Source organism: Dermochelys coriacea, chromosome 14 (genome assembly GCF_009764565.3).
Source record: "Dermochelys coriacea isolate rDerCor1 chromosome 14, rDerCor1.pri.v4, whole genome shotgun sequence".
In the NCBI taxonomy this organism is placed as follows: Eukaryota; Metazoa; Chordata; order Testudines; family Dermochelyidae; genus Dermochelys; species Dermochelys coriacea.
In genome coordinates this window covers 22,140,075-22,163,606 of record NC_050081.1, presented here as the reverse complement: position 1 = coordinate 22,163,606, position 23,532 = coordinate 22,140,075, and the positions used below count along the sequence as shown (strand labels likewise).

Genomic DNA, 23,532 nt, shown 5'->3' with positions numbered 1-23,532 from the left:
TGGAAACTCACTGCATTTCACAGGCCTTTTGCACTTGAATCCTGGTGCTGAAATTCCTGAAGAAATTTCACTTCTACTGCACACACACACACAAAAATTAAAAATAATAAAAAAAATTGTGCAGGCACAACCTTGCTGGATGCATACACCCTGCCATTTAACCATACTATCGGAACCATGAGCAGCATCCGGGTGGTGAAATCTAACACCATTAGAGTCAATAGTAAACCGCCCACTGACTTCATGGTCACACATCAGCCCCATTCTGAGTACCTGATGATGCCTATTCTTACAATTCACACTTCCAAAATCTGACTAGGTGATCAGGCTGATGTAAGAGGAGCTCCCAGTTCTTTGTGCTCTAATAATTGTCACCCAGGATGCATCCCCTAAGACTTCCCCCCCCAACGTGTATTGAAAAGACTTCCTGAAAACTGCTCGTAGGAGTTGCTTATTTATTGCTTTTGAGAGGGAATTTTTGAATTGCCATTACTACAGAAAAACTGTAAACCAGAGCAGCTATATCACTACCTCTCAGGGTATGTCTACACTGCAATAAAAAAACAGCACTGAGTTTCAGAGCCTGGCTCAGTTGACTTGGGCTTCACTGGGATTTTTAGCCCTGGTAGTCATTCGAGCTCAAGCTGGAGTCTGGGCTCTGAGACCCATTTTTAGTCCCACAGCCCGGCTGCACTCATGCCACAGCTCTTTCATTGCAGTGTAGACGTACCCTCAGTGACCAAGGCACCCTTGAATTCTGCCCCCTTTGGTGCCCTCCTGGACTATAGAAAAACTCTCTGCTCTCTGCTGTTTTCTCTAAGTCAATTACTCTGCATGTCATTGACTCCAAGAAAGTAGGAGTTTGTGTAACCAAGCAACTGCGCAGCCTTTGAAATAGACAAACTGTCTTTGCCTATCAGGAGTGAGCAATGTTTGAGTCCTACCCCTAGACTGCAGATGCCTGTAATTCAGTTTGATGAAGCTCTTGAACTGAAGGGAGTGGGTTGAGAGAATATTGTTCCCTCTTGTTAAAAGCACATCTGCAATAGACAGAGAGGTATGTATGGGGATGGATGGATAGATAGCAGGAAAGGAATATTATGCTTGCTAGGGGCCACTGTGTGTTCTCTATTATCCCATGAGATTCTGCACCAACTCCATTGACTTTGGTGGGTTTCGTCCACTTTACAGCAGTGTAGCTGAGATGGGAATCTATCACTTGGGACCAGCTTCTGACGTCCTTAGTCACTTCACAGAGCTCCTCTTGCCTCAAGTAACCCTGCGGAAAGGAACTGGGTGACTCAAGGACTATCTGGTTCCATTAAGAAGGGTGTGTGGAATCTGGATGTAAGTGATCATCACCCCACCTGGAGGACTCCACCGGATCCTGTGACTTACCCAAACATTTTGTGTGATCACACTTGCTGCAGACCCAGCAACAGGTGATTTTGAACCACATTGTTTTAATTTTTTTAGTGAAAATAGTCAACTGGGTATTTAAAAAATATACATAACAGCAAAACAACACCACCTTCTGAAAGCGGTCAGAAAAGGCCCCTTGTTAAGCAAACAATACCCAATAGGCCAGTCCTCAGAATTAATGGAGCGGCACCAATTTCCATCAGCTGAAGATCTGACCCTAACCCCCCAGCAGCGCTAGTCTGGCCTCTTCCCTCTCCCTTCAGGCCTGGAAACGTTTAGCTGTTTTGCCAACTCCTTGAATGACAGCTTCCAGAAGGAGATCGCTATTTATTGTTCTAGTATCCAGGGCTTTGAATAAGCCTTTAAATTGTGACGGAGGTCTCCCAACCACTCCTTTCCATTTAATCTCCAGCGCCCCCTAAATAGCCCCCTGCGTGCCGGCTGTGTTCTGGGGAGGAGATAAGGGTAGGAGCTGTCTCTTTAAGTACTAGAGGCTGTGCTCTCTCAGGCCACCGTGACAGATCTGGGCGTTGGACTGGGGGATGAATAAACAGTGAATGCACCAGATCTGGGGTTTCAGAGAAGGACTCCGATCCGCCAGGGATCCCCCTTTCAACTCGACCCACGCCACAAGTGGCTTTTAGCATCCTCTGGGATCGTGCCCCTGCTGGAGGAACTTTAATGCACGTTGGGCTGGCTTCCTAGGAGCTACCCTTGCAGGAGGAGCTGCACGCTTTGGAACTTGGTAAGTCTTTGGTGGTGAAATCCCAGCTCTATCAGCAAAGCCCCCAGACAAGCAAAGAGAGGGGCGCTTTCTACGGGCCTTTCTCTTCCCTGAACTGTGACTCATCTCCAAAGCGCCGTGCAATCTGGAGACGCGCATTTACAAGAAAATAAGCGTGTGGCAAACACGCGCAATTGTATTTGGATGAGCCTCACACGGCAAGACCATTAGAAAGCCGGGCGGGTGGAGCGCGGCAGAAAGCAAAGAGGCAACAGCGGCAGCAAAGTCTGGTGCATTTAAAGGAGGCTGACGCCTCTCTTCAGGCCTTTGTCAAGCGCTGGGGGATCCCGCGGGTGGAGGAGTGTTTGAGGAGCAGGGTGAATGGGTTGGTTCCCCCAAGGATTAAGGAGACCAGGGGGCGTGTATTCCCCCCGCCCCAACTGCTGAGGAGCGGGGGTCCGATCACCCCCTCCCCAGCCCCGCTGCGCCCTTCGCGTTCCCGGGGCGCGCGGCGGCCGCTTGCACGGTGCCCGCCGGGGCTGGCGGAGCGGGCCTTTCCCCCGCTGCAGCCGCCTGCCCCTCGCCAGAGGGCAGTGGGGAGTCTCCCGCGGCTCTCCCGGCCCGCAGCCCTGCCCGGAGCCCGCAGGCTGGGGCGGGGGCTCGGTTGGAGGCAAGCGGAGCGCCGGGCCAGTGGCACGGATGCCCCCTGCAGCCGCCTCGCCGCGCACAAATCGCAGGGGGCCGGGCGGATCCTGTGGGGACGGGGAGGCCCGCACGGGAGTCCCCGACCCCACCCTGCCAGCGCCGCCGTGTAGGGCGCGGCCGCTCTGGGGCGCTGCCGGGACGTGCGGCTCCCCCAAGCCGTGGGCTCGCCTCTTCCCCACGTGGGCCGAGGAGATTTGCGCGGCGCTGGGGGGGAAGCGCCGAGTCGGGCGTGAGTAAAAGTCCCCTAGGGCGGCAGCGAACCAGCGAGCGGCTTTTTTTTTTTTTTTTTTTTCCCCCCTCCTGGGGGATTATTTATAGCCGGCTCCGCTGCCTGGCCGGGCTCCCTCTGCCTGACCCAGGGACACACCCTGCGGCACAGACGCACTCCGGGGCGTTGCTCCTCGTTCAAGGAGAAACTTTATAACTTCGCGCTTTGCCCTCCTCGCCTCCCTCTCTCCAGCCCCCTGGCTCCGTTTGCTGCGGGCAAAGGGGCTGGCGCATACCCGCACCCCCCCCCAGCTGGATTTGCTCCTTTGCTCCGGTTTGATCTTTTGGGGCCAGTCGAGCCTCTGGGACGCCGCTTGGTGGGTGACTATTGCAGAGAAGTAAGTAGCAGCCGCGCCGCCCAGGAGCGGGTTCTTTTCGATCGTGGGAGCGAGGGGAGGATGTGGGGGAAGACGAGGAGATCCCCGTCGCGTGGCAGCGCCTGATCCCCACCCAGTAGCTGTCTTGGCTCCGTCCGCAAATAAATCCCCTTCGTCGCCCGCGATTCTGCCTGTCCGTGGGTCCCCCGTTGCTTGCTTACGCTGCAGTTTCACCCTCTTGTTCTGTAGTAATCGCTATGCCAAAACCACTAGCTTGTTCTGTTGTGGTGGTGGTGTGTGTTTTTAAAAACCAGATTCACTCCCCTATACGGATTCCAGGAACCTGCTTCAGACCTGACCTCACTTTGTTATAATTAGAAACAGTTTGAACCATTGAAGAACGTTAGCTGGGTTTTTTGTGTCCCCGACCCGCTTTGTATTTTTGTAACCTTGGTTGATTTGCGTGGGGTGTGTGCAGGGACTGTAGTTTGCAGTGGGGATGTAGCTGTGTTGGTTTCTCTGTGGAAAGATTCGGAAGGCACACACACACACACACACACACACACACACACACACACACACACACACACACACACACACACACACACACACACACACACACACACACACACACACACCACACACACACACACACACACACACACACACACACACACACACACACACACACACACACACACACACACACACACACACACACACACACACACACACACACACAGCGCGCTGCACGGTCGTTTCCCTTTCTTTCCGCAGAGCTGTTTAACCAGCTCTGTTGGCCTTGCTCAGCTTTTGAGAAGCGCAGCGGCTGGAGCTGGGCCATGGATCCCATCGAGGGGCTCCTGACTTTAATGGAGTCTAAATGTTGGCTGTGAAGTGGAGAATAGTGGCTTTGTGGAATAAGGGTTTCCAGCCCCCTTCCCTGAGTCTCTGAGCTAAAAATATTTGATCAAGGCACTGGTTGTGGTGGGTGTTTTTTATATATAATATAATAAAAATCTTTGTCTGGAAACCTGGGCTTTCGTATTGTTGTGATGCTGCTTCAGGGAAAAGAAACCCTTATTTTATCTTTGGCTAATGACACTTCCAAGACAGGCTGAGCTAGTGGAAATTTTGAGGAATGTAATGGAATTTGCATTTCTCTCTGTGTCATGAGCCATCAAACTCTGGACCATAAAATGCTTTAAGCGTGGAAGGTTAGAAGGGGTGGAAGGAAAATAATGTAGAAGTTGAAGGTTCCTTGATGTTTTCACCAGATTTTTTTTAGAATATTCCCAGCCCTTCTCTGGGCACTGCAAAGAAAACCCTTCTTAGATAGGTTTGCTGCCCTTTTCCGAGCTGGATGATGTCTGGCATTTCTCAAAGCTGGCTCTGTCCTTTTCAGGCTTGCAACATTTGTCTCTAGTACTGCAGAGCCATGCCAGGGATTTCAGTCCAACCCTGGGAGCCTGTCCCTTTCACATTGTAAACCCCAGTTAGTGCTTTAAAAATCTCCCCTGACCCCTCCCAATAGCTGCATTTGTTTGCCAGAAGAGATGTTGCACTGGTGAAGAAATGCATTTAATACAAATTGTTGAGCCTCATTAAACTTGAGCCCCTGTGCTTATTCTCTGTTGCTGCAGCGACCCCTGCTGCCCCTTCAGATCTAGTTATGCCTAAATGCTGGACACACCCCACATAGACACAAATGCAAGGGCTGACTGCAAGGGGTTTTGCTATCGCTTAAAAGCGTGTCTCTTTTTTTCCCCTTCAGATCTTTCCAAAACTTCAGCCAAAATGCTCCTTTTGTTGCTGGGGATCATCGTGCTCCATGTTGCGGTTCTGGTGCTGCTCTTTGTCTCAACAATTGTTAGTGTAAGTACAAACTTTATCCCCCCCGTGATCGATCTTCGTATGGGAACATGGGGGATGTGAGTAGATCAGAATCCATTGCACGTTTTCATGTGTAAGATTTGTCTATGTAGATAAAACAAAGGGCCAGATTTTTTGAAATTAAAGGGTGCTCCTCATTCCTCCAATACCAGACCTTAATTAATACAGGGCCTCTGAAAGAATTAACATGGCCAATCTAGACAGACACGTTTGTGGGTTTTGTTGTTGTTTTTTTAATGCAGAGCTAGTCCCTTCCAGACTAGCTTTCAAAGAGCTGCTTTTTTTTTTTTAACCTTAAAAACTACTTCTAAGATGGTCTCTAAACTGGTTGGTTTCATAGTAGCAGCCGTGTTAGTCTGTATTCGCAAAAAGAAAAGGAGTACTTGTGGCACCTTAGAGACTAACAAATTTATTAGAGCATAAGCTTTCGTGAGCTACAGCTGGGATTCATATGAAATAATTACTGTAGCTTTCCATGCTGCCAAGAAAACGCTAGAGAGAAGTGAAGCCTTTGAGAGCTTTGGTATATGTTTAAAGAGAATCACAAAAGTCTTCTCTTTTACGCAGTTGAGTCTAAATCAGGTAAAGAACAACGCAGAGTGGGTTTTTTTTTAAACTCAGTTGACGTGTATGTGTGTGTGGCGCATGTGCACACACTGAAATAAAGACATGAAACAGAAATAACCAAAGCATCTGTAAGAATGCAAAAGACAACAAGAATGAGCATGCGCTATTATGTTGGATCCTTTGCAAGCGCATTTAGTTGAGCACAAGCTTATCTTTTACTTTGGTAACCCTGCTCTTCCTCCCCGCCCCTCCGGCATTTGCTGCCGCCTCTCACAGATTTGTGCATCTCTTTCAGCAATGGCTCATCGTTAATGGGCGTACGGCAGACCTATGGCAGAACTGCAGCACTTTAGGGGTCCAGAGTTCCTTTCAGTGCGTAACATCCTCCACGAACGGTGAGTGCTCTGACATCTTGTCTGTTTCTTCAGCAGTAGAGATTTTCATCCCTTTAACTCCTTCCCTACACCTTTAGGAATAGACCTGTATTGCAGAAAAATCTCTGCAGGCTCTCTCTGGTACAAGTCAAGCATGATTAATCGAGAGGCTTGGTTCTGTCCCTCATGTCAGTGGTTCTTTAAGCATTGTTACTCAGGCAGTTTTCTCAATACTGCTTCTGGAGTACGGTACCTGAGTAGAGGTGGAAGAATTAGACCCTAAATAAAGCTACAGAGCAGGGTGGAACTGAGGGAGAGGAATTTAACTAATTTCATGTAAAGGCTGCCATTCTATTAATGGTTCTTCTGGATTGCTCCTTACTTGTATCTGAAGTGGGCACATCTCACCTGTTTTGCAAGGCCTCTGTCTGTACAGCAGCTCATCAAACACTAGAACACCAGGGCTTAATTCACTGATGCACAGAGCTTTGTGCAGTCATTTACACCGTGCTGAGTAGGTGGGGCAGGATACTCACTTTGCACTGGCGTGCATGGCTTCATGAGATACTGTGCAATGGAGGATCAGGCCCACGTAGCCGGATTTGGGCTCAGATGTGCGCGTGAGTCATGGTGAAGTTAGCGGATCAGATTCCTGCTCTCTCTGATGTCAGTGTGAGCCCAGAGTCATTGAGATCTGTGGAATCACTCTAGATTTATGTTGGTGTAACTGAGAACAGAATTTGGCCCATTGAATTACTAGATGGGGAGAAGCCATGAGTCAGGTCCTGTCCCCGGCCTTACTACATTCTGTATTTGTGGTATGTTGACAGTGCCGTCAGCTGCAGTGGGGGATGACCCCATGTGACCTCTTTGCAATGTGCTCCTCACCATTACTCATACTAGGTGATACCTAGATAAACAAACATGGGCAGCCCTTGAAGTGGGACTTTCTACTGCTGGGACAAGTGTGCACTAGTTATTCTAGGCATGCCTCTTGTTTGCTGAAGGGGATGAAGTGTTAAAGGGCCAGAGCAGAGCAGTTTTGCTCTATGAAAAACACCCACTGGGTCCTTGGGGTAGCCAGTCACTTTTTTTTATACCGCCTGCCTCTGTGCATATTGCTAAGCAACCAGGACAGATCTCCAACATTCCCCTCTGCCAGTGGTTAGCTTCTACTCCCAGGATGGGTCCCAACTCCCCCCAGTTATGGTGCAAGTTAGTGCTCCAGATGGTCACTTATCCCAGGGGGGTGGAAGGAGTTCGAGGACAGTTAACCATTGCAGACGTTCCCTGCTCCATCTCCGTTATACCAATGCTTGCTATCTACCTATGCTTCCATCTCTGCAGTTTCCTGAACACAGTGGCTTTGCGAGAGCTAAGCATTTAAGAGCTTCCCATTCTAAGAGGTTCCCATTCCTTGGCTGGGGTGGGCTAGTCCAGCACTCTCTACATCAGCCTGTGTGAATGGAGCCTGGGTCACACTCCCAAAGTTTCTATTAAAACTTGAGCCACAGTAACCCATGCTGTTGTAGTTCTCCTTATATGCGTGGTTATTTCTGTAGCATGTATATTGGGTAAAGAGCAAAATAGGGTTTTTTGTATAGACCACATTTTACTTTTAGTTACATGAATGTATGTCTGGAGTAATTCAGTGGAGTTGCTCTAGATTTATACTGAGCACAGGGAGCCATATCTTGCCATCAACTTTTCAGACCAGCCTGCCATTGAAGTCAATGGGAGCAGAGCTCTTCTTTAAGAATTAACGGCTCAGAATTATGACCTACGAGTTTCAGAGCACAAAAAGTCTGCGTAGAAGGTAGGGACCAGGTTCTGCTCTGCCTTACATGAGTGTAAATCATCCGTGACCCCGTCTGATTTCAGCCAGGGTGACAGTGGTGTCAATGAGATCAGATTCAGGTGTGTAGAAGTCCCATGGAAAGCACACTTATCCAAAGCTAGCTTTGGGTAGCGGAGTGCCTCATGCTTTGATCAGCTGGCTTGCCCGTGTTGTGTAAGGCCAAGGAGTTGCCTCTGTACATTGTGGGTACAGAACTACCAAGTGATGTAGGGGAGGCAGTGTGGTATAGTGGATAGCACACTGGACTGGGGCTCAGGGGACTTGCATTCTAGTTCTGGCATGTTGAATAACCTTGTACCCAGCCGCGTCACCTCTCTGCCTCAGTTTCTCCCTCATACATATATTTGATATGGCTCCCTGTGCTCAGTATAAATCTAGAGCAACTCCACTGAATTGCTCCAGATATATATATGGGATCATGATCCTGGCATCCTTTATAAGCCACTTTGAGATCTACTGATGAAAAGTGCTATGTAAGAACGAAGTACAATTATTGGGACAATTTTTTAGTTGAACGATTGGTATGAGGCTTTATTACTATCATTGCTAGCTTTAGGAATTTGTATCTTGACTTTCCTCTCAGAACAGTTCGATCCCAGCATATCCTCAGTGAGTTCAGTGGAGTCACTCCTGATTTACACTAGTGTAATTGAGAGTAGAACCACATCTCCAGTCTGTGACCGTGTGACCTGCTGCCCCTGAGGCGCCAAGAAGCGGGAAGGATCTTAAGATTGAGCCACTAGATTGAACATAACACTGATGCCGGGGCTGATGGGGAATATTTGCTTTGTGGAAAAGGAGAGCATTGTGGGTGGTATGTGCAGGGAGTGAAGCCTTTGTGTAGCTTAGCAAGTTCTTATCACTCTCCACCCTGCAGGAAAATGAGTCTGATGTAATTTTCTAGTAGGAGTTTTCTGGAGATCGGGTTTAAAACACTCCAAATTAACCAGTCTGCTGGTAATGAAATACTCGTGGAGACCCCATGTTGGGAGATAAAAGCAGAGGCTCGCCCTACCTCTAATTTTAACTGTACTTAAAGCAGTAGCATGTTTCTCATCTCGGGAAGAGGCTCAAATTTCTAAGGTTTTGGTGGAGTGGCTTAGGCCTTCTTCACAGCTTTCTAGCAACACCTAGTGGCCACAAGTCAGACCAGCTGTGGAAACCAGCTGGAATCTTCTATTACATCACTGTAAATTACCGTAGTTATGTCCTGAATCAGCATTTGGCAATATTGGCCTTATACTGCTATCTGCAACGTAGGTAGGCTGGTTCAGATTCACTCATGCATGCTCAAAAAGGCTGTACATGTGCTTAAAATAACGGCTGCAGTAATTGCGCCCCGAACATGGGCATCCTTTTTTTTTTTTTTTTTTTTTTTTTTTTGCAGAGAGGGAGAAAAACTGTTATCCATAAAAATGTGCCTATTACTTTGGATAACTAAATAGCTTGACCCCAGTATTTACAGTAACCTCGACATTTTCTACAGGGCAGTGTAGGGAATATAGTAAATAACAAGATAATCTTACCTTAGGCAAGAGGTTTTTTTTTAAAGGGGGAACTCTCTAGCTACTTGTGATAGCAGAATAAATTCACACCTGGAATCAGTGAGGGTGGAACCCTTTTAGATCCTTTCAAGTGATTTATTTTTACTATTAAAGGCACACAGTTGAGCAGCCAGTAAAAAAAAAAAATTTGACCTGCCACTGCTAGTTGGATATTTGGATCGCAGGATGCATGCGTGTATAGTAGTGCTTTTCCTGCTTATGCCCAGCTCCTCCATTCTTGTGAGCCAGCAGAATAATGAAATCTGAGCTACTTCGAGGAATTGTAACCCAAATCCAACACAAGCCAGGAAGATTCACATAAATTCAACCTTTCATCCTTTTTTGAATGCTCCTCTCCTGGCGTTTGCCTACATGAAGACTCTGGTCCTGCCATGAACTCCATGCTGCTGGAGCCATGCAAAACCCTTGGGACACCAGCGGAGTTTTGTATGGGCAAAGGGGGTCTGACTACATCCATCTCCTTGCAGGATAAGGACTTTATGCATTCGCTAAATTACTATTTAGAATGGTAGCCCCAAGGATCCCCTGTCCTGGGCCAGGGGCCCATGGTGCCATTTTCTGGGCAAACACAAAACAAAAAGACAGTCCCTGCCCCAGAGAGCTCACAGTCTCTCTCTTGCAGTTGTTTTCCATTTTGCTTGAGGCTGATCTGTTTTGTTGTGTTTTTTCAATAGAGAAAATATTGTGTGATATTTTTATTTTCTTGGTAAGGTAAGCTAATCTTGCTTCCCATTCCCATTGTCTCTGAGCACCTCACCAGCTTTACTGTGTTTATCCTCCCAATCCCGCTTTGAGGTAGGGAAGTGGTATTATTTCCACCATACAGATGGGAAGCTAAGCACAGAGACACTAAACGATTTGCCCAGAGTCATACAAGAAGTCTGTGGTGGAGCATGGAAGTGAGCCTGGGTCTCAGGTCAGGAACCTAGCTGCTGGACAACTCCCCCCTTCCCCCACCCCAAGAGAATCAGAGACTTTAAATGCTCTTTATCTTGGGGGGATAAATCACATTAACCCCTTCCCCCCCCAAGTATTTTCAATTTTTTCAGCACCCATATTGTTTCCATTTTCTATGCTATTAGCTAAAAGTGTGCTTATTTCCCCCCCTCTCCCACCCCCAATACAAAGTATGTTCCACAAGAGTCCAGGGGAGACTCATGGAAATGTGTTTTCAATACATACACCATACCTGTTGCACAGTATCCTAAAAAGCTTTAGGAAAACTTTTTTTTCTGTGCCTCTGCCAAAGACACTGCTCAACAATTAATAATGTGGCGCTAAATTCCACTCTTGGGGGTGGATATGAAATTCCTACTGAAGAATTTGGCAGAACTTAGTCCTTTAGTAGAGATGATTTCCCCCCCCCGGGGGGGCAACCCACCATAAGAGTTAAGTCTGTATTGTGGAGTAATCACTTTCCAGATTTCCCCCCTCTTTTGCTAAACTCATGTACCACCTCCCGCAACATTATCGTAATTGTTAGCAATAAAATAGGGCCTGATCTTGCACTTTGGAAGTCAATGGGAGTTTTGCCATTGACTTCATTGGGCTCCACATCAATTGCACAGTGCTCATACTTAGACTGGAAACTCTGCAGAGCAGAGTCTGTCTTTGTACCTCACCTAGCACAGTGGGGTCCTGGTCCAGGTGCTGCAAATACATCATAATAATTGTTTGTTCATAGATCCCAGAGCTTCATAAATTTTAGAGATGGGGGGAAAATGGAGGCAAAGAGAGGCTAAGGAACTTGCTCAAAATTAAACAAGCTGAATTCTGTCCAACTTCCACCGAGTGGTGGTTGAGGCTGGAATTTTCAGAAGAGCTTAGAATGTTGGGTGCTGAAAGCCGAGCCATGTGTCTCCCAGCAGGAGATGGTGGGTGCTTTGGAGAACATGGTCTTTGTTTAGGTGCTTTCATGGGAGCTGAGCTCACTGGAAGATCTGGTCCCAGTGGTGGGTGCTGAGCCTTTGACATTTCAGCCCATCCTCCCGTGCCATGCAAGTCATGCCTTTGAAATCAGTGGGTGGCACAACCAGACCCGAAGTTAAACATCTGGGAACAGAACCTAGTTCTCCTGATTCCTAGTGTTTAGGCGCAAACCACTAGCCCACAGTTCCCTCATTTGGAACTTGTAAACTTTCAGCAGCTGGCGGGTTGGCTCCCAGTTGAAGCTGAATGATGACTTCAGGAATTTTTTCCGGAGCATACGAGACTGACAGGCATGTTGCAATACTATGGAAGGATGTTCGGAGACGAGTAAGCATCACAATCGGTGTGGGATGCCCCGTTTCTTTGGCTTTCATGTCTGTGGGCTCATTGCTTTGTTTGCAGCATTTGCTTGCTAGATAATGTCATTTTTCAAGAGGCTGAGAATTATGCCAAAAATGTTGCAATCGCTGCTTAATTTAAGCTGCCTGGCATTCCTGGAGCAGATTTATCTGAGGAATTCAGCACTGAATCCCAGAATTGTATATTTAACAGGTTATGGGTCAGATTCTCAACTGGCAGGGGCGCTGGAACAATTTGTAAAGTGTGGGGGCTGAGAGCCATTGAACCAAACTGTAAACCCTGTATATAATGGAAAACACTTCAAGCCAGGCAGGCAGAACCCCTAGTTCCAGTACCAATGTACTAGTGTAAATCTAGTAAAGTCTAGAGTTATGCCAGCAGAGGTTTTTGACCCTATGAGTTTTAAAGCTCTTAAGTAGAGCTGGACAGAATTTTTCAAACTTTTTTTTGTCAAAAATTCTGCTTCCCCCCCCCCCCCCCCCCGCAAAAAACAGAATTTTTCACAAGAATGTGCAGATTTTTTCCACCTTGCAATTTTTATGTTTTTAAACATTTTTTGATGGAACCTTTAAATGGACGACCCCCGTCCCTTCCATCCCCACTGGCTTCAGGATTGTTTGGTAACATGTTTTTCCTGTTTCCTCTTCCTGTTCCTCAAATTGCCACTTTGTGACTTTGTTGGCTGGCTTGGTCACTGCTTGGGTTTGTGGGTATCCTTTAGTAATTGAAGGGATTGGTTTTTGAAAATAATCCCATGGGAATTTTGCCCAGACTGCAAAGCAGATGGTTACTAAGTACCACGGGAGGAGAGGGACTTTCCAGTTTGCTGATATGATGACCACCATATTGGCCCATACATCAGGGACTGGAAGAGGGACCTGCACAGCTAAAAGCATAAGCTGCTAAGCTTGAACTAAATGAGCCAAGGCTAACTTGCTGCAGGCCCGTAAGAAACTCCTACCCTTCTACGGATTGGGCACAGAGCAGGACCTGTGATACGCCCATCCGTGGGTTCCACTGGCAGTTCTGAAAACTGCTTTCATGACACTTGGATACCTCACAGCAATACAGTCTCTGATCCTGGACTGACTGCTCTGCATTGGTCCACTGGCACACCAGGCCCTCAACCTTGCATTGAGCCTTGGAAGGTTTCCTCCTTGTAGAGCGATCCTTGAGTGGCATAGACTAGAGCCATAGTAGTGGCTCCCTGCTGCTGCTGCTGGTGTGAGGAAGGGGAAAGGTGGTATGTTCATTGCTTCCCTGGGCCCCAGCAGTCCCTAGCTGCTGGGACTGGCCTACCTCAGAATACCCTAAATTCCCAGGAAAGCAGAGAAACTCTTGGGGCCCCCTCCTGCTGCTGTGGCGAGTGTTCCACATCCACTGCTGAGTGTCCAGTCTATAATCTGCATAGATGGGAGCCAGGCCAACGCAAGTCACCATTTACTCAGGGAGATCACTGCTGTAGCTGCACCAGTGCGAATCACTAATGTGCCTACACTGGTGGCTAAAAAGCCTTGAGAGAGACAGAGTCATGAGCAGAGCCAGGATTAGAAATCTGGAGTTCCTAGGTCCCCTGCCCTGACCGCTAGACAGTGCTTCTGAGTTGCTGGAGAGGTCCTCTTTTGGAGAAAAATTCTCTCCATGAATTTGCAGTGATTAATCACACTGCTGTGACCCACAACCCACAGGAAAAGCAGGGAGGTCAATGGAAGCCGTACATGTGGAATAGGTGCACAATACTTGACAGCAAGCCCCACTAGACTGGCAAAGAAAATTTTGCCCTTGCCTAAGACTGAGACTTCAGATGGATTTTCTTTGCATCGGGAGAAGCAGGAAAGAAACATAGCACTTGAGTTATGGTTGCATAATACGGTGAGTCCTGCAATTTGACCTATCTGCTATTCTTAATAAGAGTTCCACTATTCATATCTACTTTGAAACACATGATGCAGAAATACACACTGCTTCATAGCCTTCACATTGAATGGATTTGCCATTTCTGTATTTTTGAACTACTTTTTATCTTTTTTGTTTCGCTTTTATCTAAGTGCGTTTAAAAGGTAACAGGTATTCTCAATGTTATCTTGTGAAATATAGTCTCAGTGCAGATTAATACAGGTTTTCTTTTCAATTAGCTACTTAAGGGTGACAGAGCAAAAGAGACAAATTAGCAGGGAAAGGTAAATACCCAGAAGGAGAATTGTCCACTTAGCTGCAAATGCCTAAACTCCTTATTTTGATTTGTTCACACTAGTCTAAATTAGGAGTAACTCCAGTGTAGGATATTCATGGAGGCAGAGAGTTGGCATTGAGTCTCCTATCCTGTTAGTTCATTAATTTGCACGAGGGAGCAGATCCTTAGCTGGTGTAAATTGGCCCACGTCCCTGGAAATCCATGTAAGTGCTGCCTTCTAATGCCAGCGGAGAATTCAGTTCAAGATTAATCTGCTAGAGTTCTCCAGGTTCTCCTGATGCTCTTGTTAATGGGTGCAAGTGACCTGGGCCGAGCCCGGTTATATGGATGCAGCGGAGAGCAGAATTTGACCCAGAGTGTAGTAGCTTAAACAGAGCAGACCCTTGACCAAGTTGCCCAGTGAAGTATTGTGTAATGTAATCTGTGAACCGACATTTCAGGAGAGTACCACAGATTGTGTCTTTAAAAAGTCCTATTTGCTCTGTGTGGAGATCTTCCTTGCAGACTTGTCTTTGGTGTTGCTCTCGACCCATGACTGAAAACTGCATTAAACCGGTTTGCCCCAAAGAGAAGTGTCACACAGTGTCTCATTCTGTTATTGGCAGCAAGTATAAATCAAACATATGGGCAAAAAGAGCTGCATCATGGAAACAGAGATGCAGGAAAATTCTACTCGGCTACCCTGGTGTAAATTTGGATTGGAAAAGCTGGACCAAGTCTTAGAATATCTGTTTCATTGGAGAGGTGGATGCTTTCCATGTCAGGGTGGGGCCTACGCCATTAATTTATGCAAAATGTGTCTATTTAAAACATTTGAAAGGTTTGTAGTGTTTCAGGTTGCAAAGATAGCCTTCCAGATGTGACTTAATGCAGCGTCACCTTTCTGAGCCTGTAGGGAGACAGCCAACCCAGTCGCTGCTCATAGTTTTGCTAGACAGCAGCAGAATGACATTAACAAGGCTGTAGACAGTTTTTTGCCAATGCAATGCCTAGTACTCTTACAATGGAATCCAGGAATCGTATTGTCTTTAGACTAGATGTACTAATCATCACATGCAAAGGCTGGTCCCATGCAGTTTGCAGCCTACGTGTAAAGATGTCTCAGTTTGCAGTAATTCAAGCTCATCGCAATTTTCACTATGAAAAAGAGACCGTTTCTGATGGCGGTAACACCACTGTAATCATGGAGTAACCTCACTGAAGTCAATGGAGTGCCTCCAAGATAATACCAGCCTAACAGAGGTTAGAATCTACCCAGTGTCTACGAGCATCTAGGCAACCATAGCTCTGGAATTTCTTCCCACAGGGCAAAGTCAAGAATGTAGAGCTATTAAATCTTACTCTTGTTACGTGGTCTATAGGAACATCTTATTTTTTCTGTCCAATTTTTATAATCTGTACTGAAAATATCAAAAGGATGATGTCAGCTTAAAAGCTACACTTGTCTGACGTTTTTTCTACCTACTCTTGTTACGAACATCTGCTGTTCCTGTAACTATATGAGATTAGAAGTCTATGGTATCTTTCTCCCTCTTCTTTCAATTTAACTGAATAATTAGTCTTTTAGCATTCCCCTGTATCGCGAGTTAGTCAGCTTCCCCTGTTGGAGTTTCTTTTACCCAGCAACGGGGGAAAGAAAAAAAAAAAAAGTATCTGGGGAAAAAATGTGATTGTAAAACCATAAACATTGTTGCGGGGGGACTGTGGGTTTGTCTACACGGCAATCTCCGGGTGCATCTGTGACTTGTGTAGCGATACCTGACCCTAGCTCTAGTCTGGCAAGCTTGGGTACTGGAGCAGTGAAGCCACAGCAGAGCAGGCTAGCTGCCTGAGTAATTACCCAGGGTTCTAGGCGGGTTTGTACAGCCCACATGGAAGCCTGAGCTACTGCAGCCATGTTGCCCCTAAACCTGCACTAGCTAGATTCATGCTAGCTCCCGTATGTCTAGATGAGCGGCAGTCATGCCCCGCGACTGCAGTGTAGACATACTCTCAGAGGAAGGGTGTAGTGCTAGAAACTCCTTTTTATATATATGATTTTTTTTAATTGATTAGGCATGAAGCTAATCCCATGCCTAAATCTTTACCGGATCCGGGCAATAGATTTCAGCTGGATGATGTTCCTTATGATACTGGTGACATGCTAAAAATAAAATACAAATTTGTCGTGTCAAGGGTGTCTCTTAGTCATCCCTGTCTTTGACATCAGTGGGAGTTTCCTGGGGTGAAGTCAGGGGTGAATGTTTTCTGTGGTGGAAGATTCCTTGCGTTAGTCATTAACGCAGATTGCAGTGTGCTGCAATTCATGTATAATCTCTTCAGACAAGTTCCAATGACTTCTGGGATTGAAGTGACTAATGTCACGTTCTGTGTATCCTTCTTTGTGCTGCAGAACGAATGTAATTCCTTGTCCTGTTGTAATACTACTTTCCTGCAGATGAGGGATGTCTGGGACAGATTCACCAGTAGCCCGAAGCGGCTTTGCACCACTTTGTTGAAGTGGATTTTGGCTGCTTTGTATTGCCAGAGTAGCACAAAGCAGCTGGAGCATTGTAGTGAATCTGGCTCAGTGACTGTATTTGATACTGGCTTAAAGTTAGGAAGAAGTATCTGGTGATGCTAGCACATCTCTCATAATCTCTTTTTGAGGGCTGAATCCTGTATGACCATGAATAGACGTGCTTAGCAGGGTGAAGGGCAATGAAAGACCTTAACTTATATTTGTAAGCATTTCTGTGGTGTTCATCACTGTAGTGTCCAGGCACCTTGCAAATAGCAATGAATTTATCCTTGCTCCATTCCAGTGGTTGAGGGAAGCATCATTATACCCATGCTACAGATGACAAAAAACAATGCACAGAGAGATTAAGTGACTTGCTCATGGTCATCCAGCAGGTCCTAGGCAGAGCTGGGAATAGAATCCAGGGACTTGTTTCTCTCCACCCTTACACTGAAGTAAAGCACAAATAACTCCACTGAGGTCAAAGGGACATATCAGCTAGCTTCTCTGCAAATCACCAGAGTAACTGAGAGCAGAATCGGGTCCCGGATCTCCTGATTTTCGGTGTCTTAACTATAGATCATCCTTCTGCAAGACTTTCCCCCGCCCCATCATTGTGCACAGAGGGTGCAGACAACATGCCCCCCAATAGGACCCCACACCAGATTTTTCCCATCTCTGTACAGCAGCAGGATTTTCCCTGACTACTGTTGTTGAGATGATGGTGGGTGATAGAGAGGAAATGATACAAATATCTCCTTCATACCTTGACACTGCGCACTAAGGATTCAGTTCTGCTTGGCAGGGGGCTCCCCAAGGTGTACTGCATTTCCATCCTGGCTGCTCTCAGGAGATACCACGTGTGCTAAAACCCAGCCACAGATTCACGAGCCTGAACCCCAGGGATTTGCCGAAAAGCTAGTTGAGACATCATGAAGCTGGCAGTGAGAAAATGCTTAGCTTTTTCCTTGATGCCTCTAGTTGTCCAGTGCCAGCAGGGCACTTTAATATCTAGATGTCAACCTTCAGGGTCCAAATGGATTGAGTTAGTGTGGATCCAAACCACAGAGATCTGGCCACTGCGTATCGTGAATTGGGAGGATTCCTCAAGAGTAGCAGGGAAATGCCATGTTTTTTCCCCCTGGGGAGGAGGTGCAATCTAGCTAGCAATGAACGGCTGCTTTTGGAAGCCCAGAATGGTGGCATCTTGCAGAGTGGGAAGGCATGCTGTGTCTTTCACAGCCCTGTTTATGCAGTGCCTTGTATATGAGTCTACGGAGCTTTCTATAGCTTTAGCCTTCTGGACAAGGGCCTTTTTCAGTGTGGACTGGAGGGAAAGGCAAGGAGGAGGGATGAACGAGGCAAAGAAAAGAGGACAAGGTGGGAGAATGATCCACAGCTAGAAGGAAGGAAATGGAGCAAAAGAGGATGCCCTGGGAGGGGACTAAGAGGTCCATAGTTGGGTACCCAGTTCCCACTAGGTGCTTATCTGCATCTTTAGGCACCTAAATGCCTTTAAATATCTGGCTGTGAGTGACTATCTTTTGGTGCCCAAAATACTGGCTGGAATTTTCCAAGCCGATTTGGGCATTTAGATACACGACTCCTATTAGTTTTGATGGGAGTTGTGGGACTACGTTTTGCTGTGTTTCTACAACACCTAGCACAGTGGGAGCCTGGTTTGTGACTGGGGTGGGGTGCAAAATAAATAATCTCTCACTTGCTCTGAAAATCCTGACCATTAGCCTTAGCTGCCTCGGTTTCCCCAGATGTAAAATGGTGATGAAACCTTGCCTTACAGAGAGGTTGTGAAGCTCAGTTCATTCATCTTCTGTATCTTTGGATGGCAAAGTACAAGATATTGTCATGGGAACATACTTGAGTCCATGGGACTGATTTCTTTAGATTTCCGTTCTGTTTTCCATATACCTGCCATAATGTACTAAGCTAATGCCTATTGAACAGAATCCTAGGCTAGTCTGATGGAACAGTAAATGCAACAATAAGCAAAAACATTTCTTGCAAGAAACGTGACAACACTGAGAGCAGGGATCATTGTTAAACAGCATTGTGGATAGTGGGTTTAAGTGATCAAATGTCCTGGGGAGAACACAGCTAGGTGTGCATACCAGTCTCCCCAGCAGAGTGGTGGTGGTGGTATCTGCAGTAGAGCAACACCTAGAACTTCACCCAAGATCCGTGCCCCCATTGTGCTAGGTGCTGTACACACACCTATAACTGATAGTTATACCAGTATACCGCCCCACGCACACACCCTGTGGACACTCCGATTCTAGTATAAGAGAGACTCTTTTCAGTTTAGCTTATGTTGCTTGGGAAGGGGCATAATAATACCTGGCTCGTAGCATCAGATCTCAGAATTATTATTTTCATTTACAATGGGGGAAACTGAGTCAGAGAAGTGAAGTGATTTGCCCAAAGTCACCCAGCAGGGCCAGCTGCTGAGCCAGGAGTTTAACTCTGATCTCCAGTTCTGTACTTTGGTTTAAGCCACCCCTATGCTGGAATAAGAGGGCCACTCTGGTGCAACTTCCCCTCTGAACAAGGCAGACAAAGACTGGGGAGTGGAAACCTTAGCACAGAAAGGGGTGGGTTGTTGCAGAGCTGGGAATAGAATCCAGATCTCCTGACTTCTAGGGCAGCATGCTCCTTGCAGGACCACCCCACCTCTCCTGGTACAAGGTGCTACAAAGTAAGCGTTCTTGGATGGCCATGGGGCCTGGTTACCGTTGCTCTTCCGCACAGGGAAATGGGTGAGGAGTGCTCAGGAATGTCCGTGATCTCAAACAGCACTCCCTGGGATGTTTGCCTCCCTAATACACAAAGGGATTGGTATAGAAGTCAGGGCAGCAGTAAGGCATCTGCATGGGCTGATACAGCCTCACTGGTAAGCTCCTCCATGTAATGCTTAGCACCCTTATCAGTCAGGAATCTTGCAAAGTGCCTCCGGGCTCCTTTATATTTACCAGTCCATAAAGGAGAGGAGGCAGACATGAAAGGGAGCCTGGCTGCATTTTCTTCTTTCTTTCATTTAAAGAGAGCAATTCCCTCTTCTCCTCCCTCCAGAAGGAGTCCTGTCCTGCTTGCAAAGTGGAGTTTTATAATGGTTTAATTCCAGACTCCTGTTGCTCTCCAGCATCCTCTTTACTTGTTATTGCTGGGAGTCTGTCCAGCCCCAGTGTGAGTCAGAGATCTGTCGGGAACACTTGTACCATGCTATACCTGACAGCCTCATTGGAATAGCACGAACTAAAACAGTGTGGTGCTTGCCATCTGCAGGATCAGCGCTGAAACAGTCACCTGAGATTCCTTAAACAGGCTGCTCAGAGAGGCATCAGTGGGAGGCTAACACAAACCTCTCTGATTGCTGCAGGGATCATGGGGGGTGGGAACAAAGCAGAGAGAGAGTTACCATATTTATGGTGCCAGCTTTTTCATAAAAAGAAAAGGAGTACTTGTGGCACCTTAGAGACTAACAAATTTATTAGAGCATAAACTTTCGTGAGCTACAGCTCACTTCATCGGATGCTGTAGCTCACGAAAGCTTATGCTCAAATAAATTTGTTAGTCTCTAAGGTGCCACAAGTACTCCTTTTCTTTTTGCAAATACAGACTAACACGGCTGCTACTCTGAAGCCTTTTCATAGGAAGATATGCAGGCGGATTAGCAACCCCACTAAATCTCTGACTGCTTTACAGGTTTAGGGTATGTATGCACTGCAATCGTGGGGTGTGACTGCAGTTTATGTAGACAATCCCTGGCTGGCTTTAATCACGTTAGCTCGGGTACCAATAGCCATGAAGCCACAGAAACGTGGGCTTCTGCATGTCTTGTGCTGGTCTTCCTGGAACCCTGGGTAGTCACTCAGGTGGCTAAGACCTATTAAAGCCTATATTGCGACTTCAGTGCTCCAAACTAGCAAGATTAAAGTTAGCTTGGGTACGTCGACTGACTGCAGTCAGACCCCGTGACTGGTGTAGATGTTGCCTGCTACTCTTGGCTAGAGGATGTTTGGTATAGAACAAACCAGCCATGAATGAACTGTATCTGGATTGAGCTAGGGGGCATGTGTAGGAGTCATAGATTACAACAACTGCAAGAAGATTTCATTCAGATGGCCACCCTCATGTGTGTTTTCTAGCTATTACTAAGGCTATGTCTACGCTACGGACCTCACAGCAGCTACAGCTGCTATAAGGTTGACAGCATTGTGGTTTTCATCCTCTTTAAGCAGACACTGCTTGAAAAGTAAGATCCTGCCTCTGCAACCCACTTGTAGAGTATGTGGGGTGGGGGGTGTTTCTCCCACTAACTGGCTTAGCCCGTTCGCTCAAAAAGTAGAGACTTGTTTTTAATGAACCCTGCTGACCTTTTCCAGACCATGGCCCTGAAACCGTAGAGTTTTGCCCTAACATTCTTGGCCAGGAATTTCCCTTCCCCTTAGCTTTGTGTATGCATGTTGTGTGCTATGGCTGTGCTTGGCTGATGCCTTCCTCCCAAGAGGTGGCTGCATTTTGGGGGTGCCATTTGTATACAGGTTGGACTTTGAGATCTTTTAGGAGGAAGGATGTCCCATGCATACAAAATACAGTATCATTATAAGCTGCAGACTACAGCACATGGGTATGTTCTGTGCATGTCACCATTTCACATGATGTTCTGAACTTTGCAGATTAAGCAGGCAGGTTGTTTGAAATCTACCTCGAGATTCTTTTCGCTTGTAATTTACTGTGGAATTAAAATTAAAGTCAGGAAAAGGGCACTACGATAACCATTTTTCACAGCATATCAGCTTCCTGGGTGGTGGCTTCTCCTCCCTTGTCCAGCACCTTGCATCATCATTCACAAACCTGAGTGGTCGCTTTTCCCTCTTGTTCTGTGCTCATTCTGCCAAACGGTAAATGATGATTAAGTGAATGGCACAGAGCTGTGTTCTCATTATACCTGCTCATTTTAAGCTTTCATTACTATCCCAGCAGGGCTCATAGCTCTCTGTGGTGACCATCACTGAACTATCTGACACTTCTACAGTGTTTCATGTAGGGAAGAGTTATTACCCTCATGTTATATGTGTGGAAACTGAGGCACAGAACTTGGCTTACCTAAGGTCTCACAGGTGGCAGAGCAGGGAATCAAACCCAGCTCTCCCAAGTCCAAGACTAGTGTCCTAACCACAGGACAACCCTTCCTTTCTCTGGAAGACTGAACTGGAGTCTACATTACAGCACGAGTCATCAGCAAAACTGCATATTTCTGAATGCAGACTCTTCATTGCTGGTGAGGGTGTGAGAAGCAGGATGAATGTGGATGGACTTGCAGATCCTAAGAAGAATTTCAGTGGCAGCCCTTCAAATAATTCCAGCCTTTCCCAAAAGCCATTCACTTAATTAGTGTTAGAAAGGGGGCTCTAAAAAAAAAAAAACCCTGGCACAAGATGTGCTATTGTCTCCTCTGCTGCCCCTCCCCTCCCACCCCTGGTGTATTTCCTTCCATCTCCTCCTGGAAATAAGGATGCAAACACTTGGCTGGATAGATGCTTACCTAAATACAGATTGAGCCCCTCAATTCACTGTGGAAGCGACAAACCACGGTTTGAGATGACGTGATTCTGAGGAGCCGATAGTAGATTCCATGAGCCCCAAATCTTTTCACTGGAAGTTATTTGTTTTATATATATAATTGAAAAATAGACACATCTTTAGGTTATAATACTAAACCAGGAGAGTTAATATAATTCGGGGGCAGTGATTGGACAGTAGCACTCTGCACTTGGAGGTTGGGATATTCAAAAGAGATTAAGGCAGTTAAGTTGAAACTCATTCAGACTTGGGCACCTGCCTCCATTAAAAATACTAGCCTTCATCTGTTGATTTCAAAGCACTTCACTAACGTGGGCAAGTGTTCTTGTGCCCATTTTACAGAGGAGGCCAAGAGCCCGCAGCAAACGGCAGGTTCTGAGTACAGACGCAGACTAGAACCCAGGCTTCCTGAGTCTCAGTCAAGAGCACTGTCTGCTAGACCCCATGGCTATTACTTACCAGTGGCTATTCTTGCTGCTTTCAGTGGCTGCTTGTGTATCCCTATGACGTGGATTGCTATTAGCATGGGAATGTGCACATTTGGTATAAAGCCTTCAGGTGGCAGAACCAAGAAGGGGTCCTTGCTCTCTAACTCAGCAGAACTTTTTTCTCTCTGGAAGGCCCTCTCGTAAACTAATCACCGCCAAAGGAAAAGGATTTAGGGGCCTGATCCAGAGCCCAATGAAATCAGAAAAGGCTCCAGTTGGCATCATCACTGGGCTTTGACTCAGATCCTATATTAAGAGCGAAATGCAGCAGGCTTTTAATCAGCCAGCTGGTGTATTAAACCATCTCTCCTTATTTGATAGTTTAAGGTTTCAGAGTAGCAGTCGTTTTAGTCTGTATTCGCAAAAAGAAAAGGAGTACTTGTGGCACCTTAGAGACTAACAAATTTATTTGAGCATAAGCTTTCGTGAGCTACAGCATCCGATGAAGTGAGCTGTAGCTCACGAAAGCTTATGCTCAAATAAATTTTAGTCTCTAAGGTGCCACAAGTACTCCTTTTTTTTTTTTTTGGATAGTTTAAGGCTCATATGGCAGTGAGAAAACAACAAGAAAGATTGTTACTGTTCTTATCACTGTGATTTCCCTGCCCCTTCCCTGTTGACATTCCCCTGAGTATAGACAAATTATGCTGCTTTTTCCTAACAGCATTGGCTGTTAGCTGAGGTACTGAAGATGCAGTCGCTATATTGCTCCTCCTGATAGCCAGTCGTCTATGGCTGAGTTCAATGATTTGAGGCGGTCTGTGCTGA

The 23,532-nt window shown here is 46.5% G+C and overlaps 1 protein-coding gene across 2 annotated transcripts in view; it reads left to right on the top strand.

Annotated features, from left to right (window-relative positions):
* Nucleotides 1-1,773: 1,773 nt before the first annotated feature.
* The window catches only part of PMP22 (peripheral myelin protein 22), a 33,161-nt gene continuing 11,402 nt past the window's right edge, over nucleotides 1,774-23,532 (top strand). Inside the window, exons 1-3 of one of the 2 annotated variants that reach the window (XM_038372037.2) lie at nucleotides 1,774-2,167; nucleotides 5,210-5,310; nucleotides 6,191-6,290. In XM_038372037.2, the coding sequence (XP_038227965.1) occupies nucleotides 5,233-5,310; nucleotides 6,191-6,290 (178 nt within the window). In that variant the 5' untranslated portion in view covers nucleotides 1,774-2,167; nucleotides 5,210-5,232. Of the gene's footprint in view, nucleotides 3,457-5,209; nucleotides 5,311-6,190; nucleotides 6,291-23,532 lie in introns of both variants that reach the window. The other variant, XM_038372036.2, reaches the window with a different exon arrangement.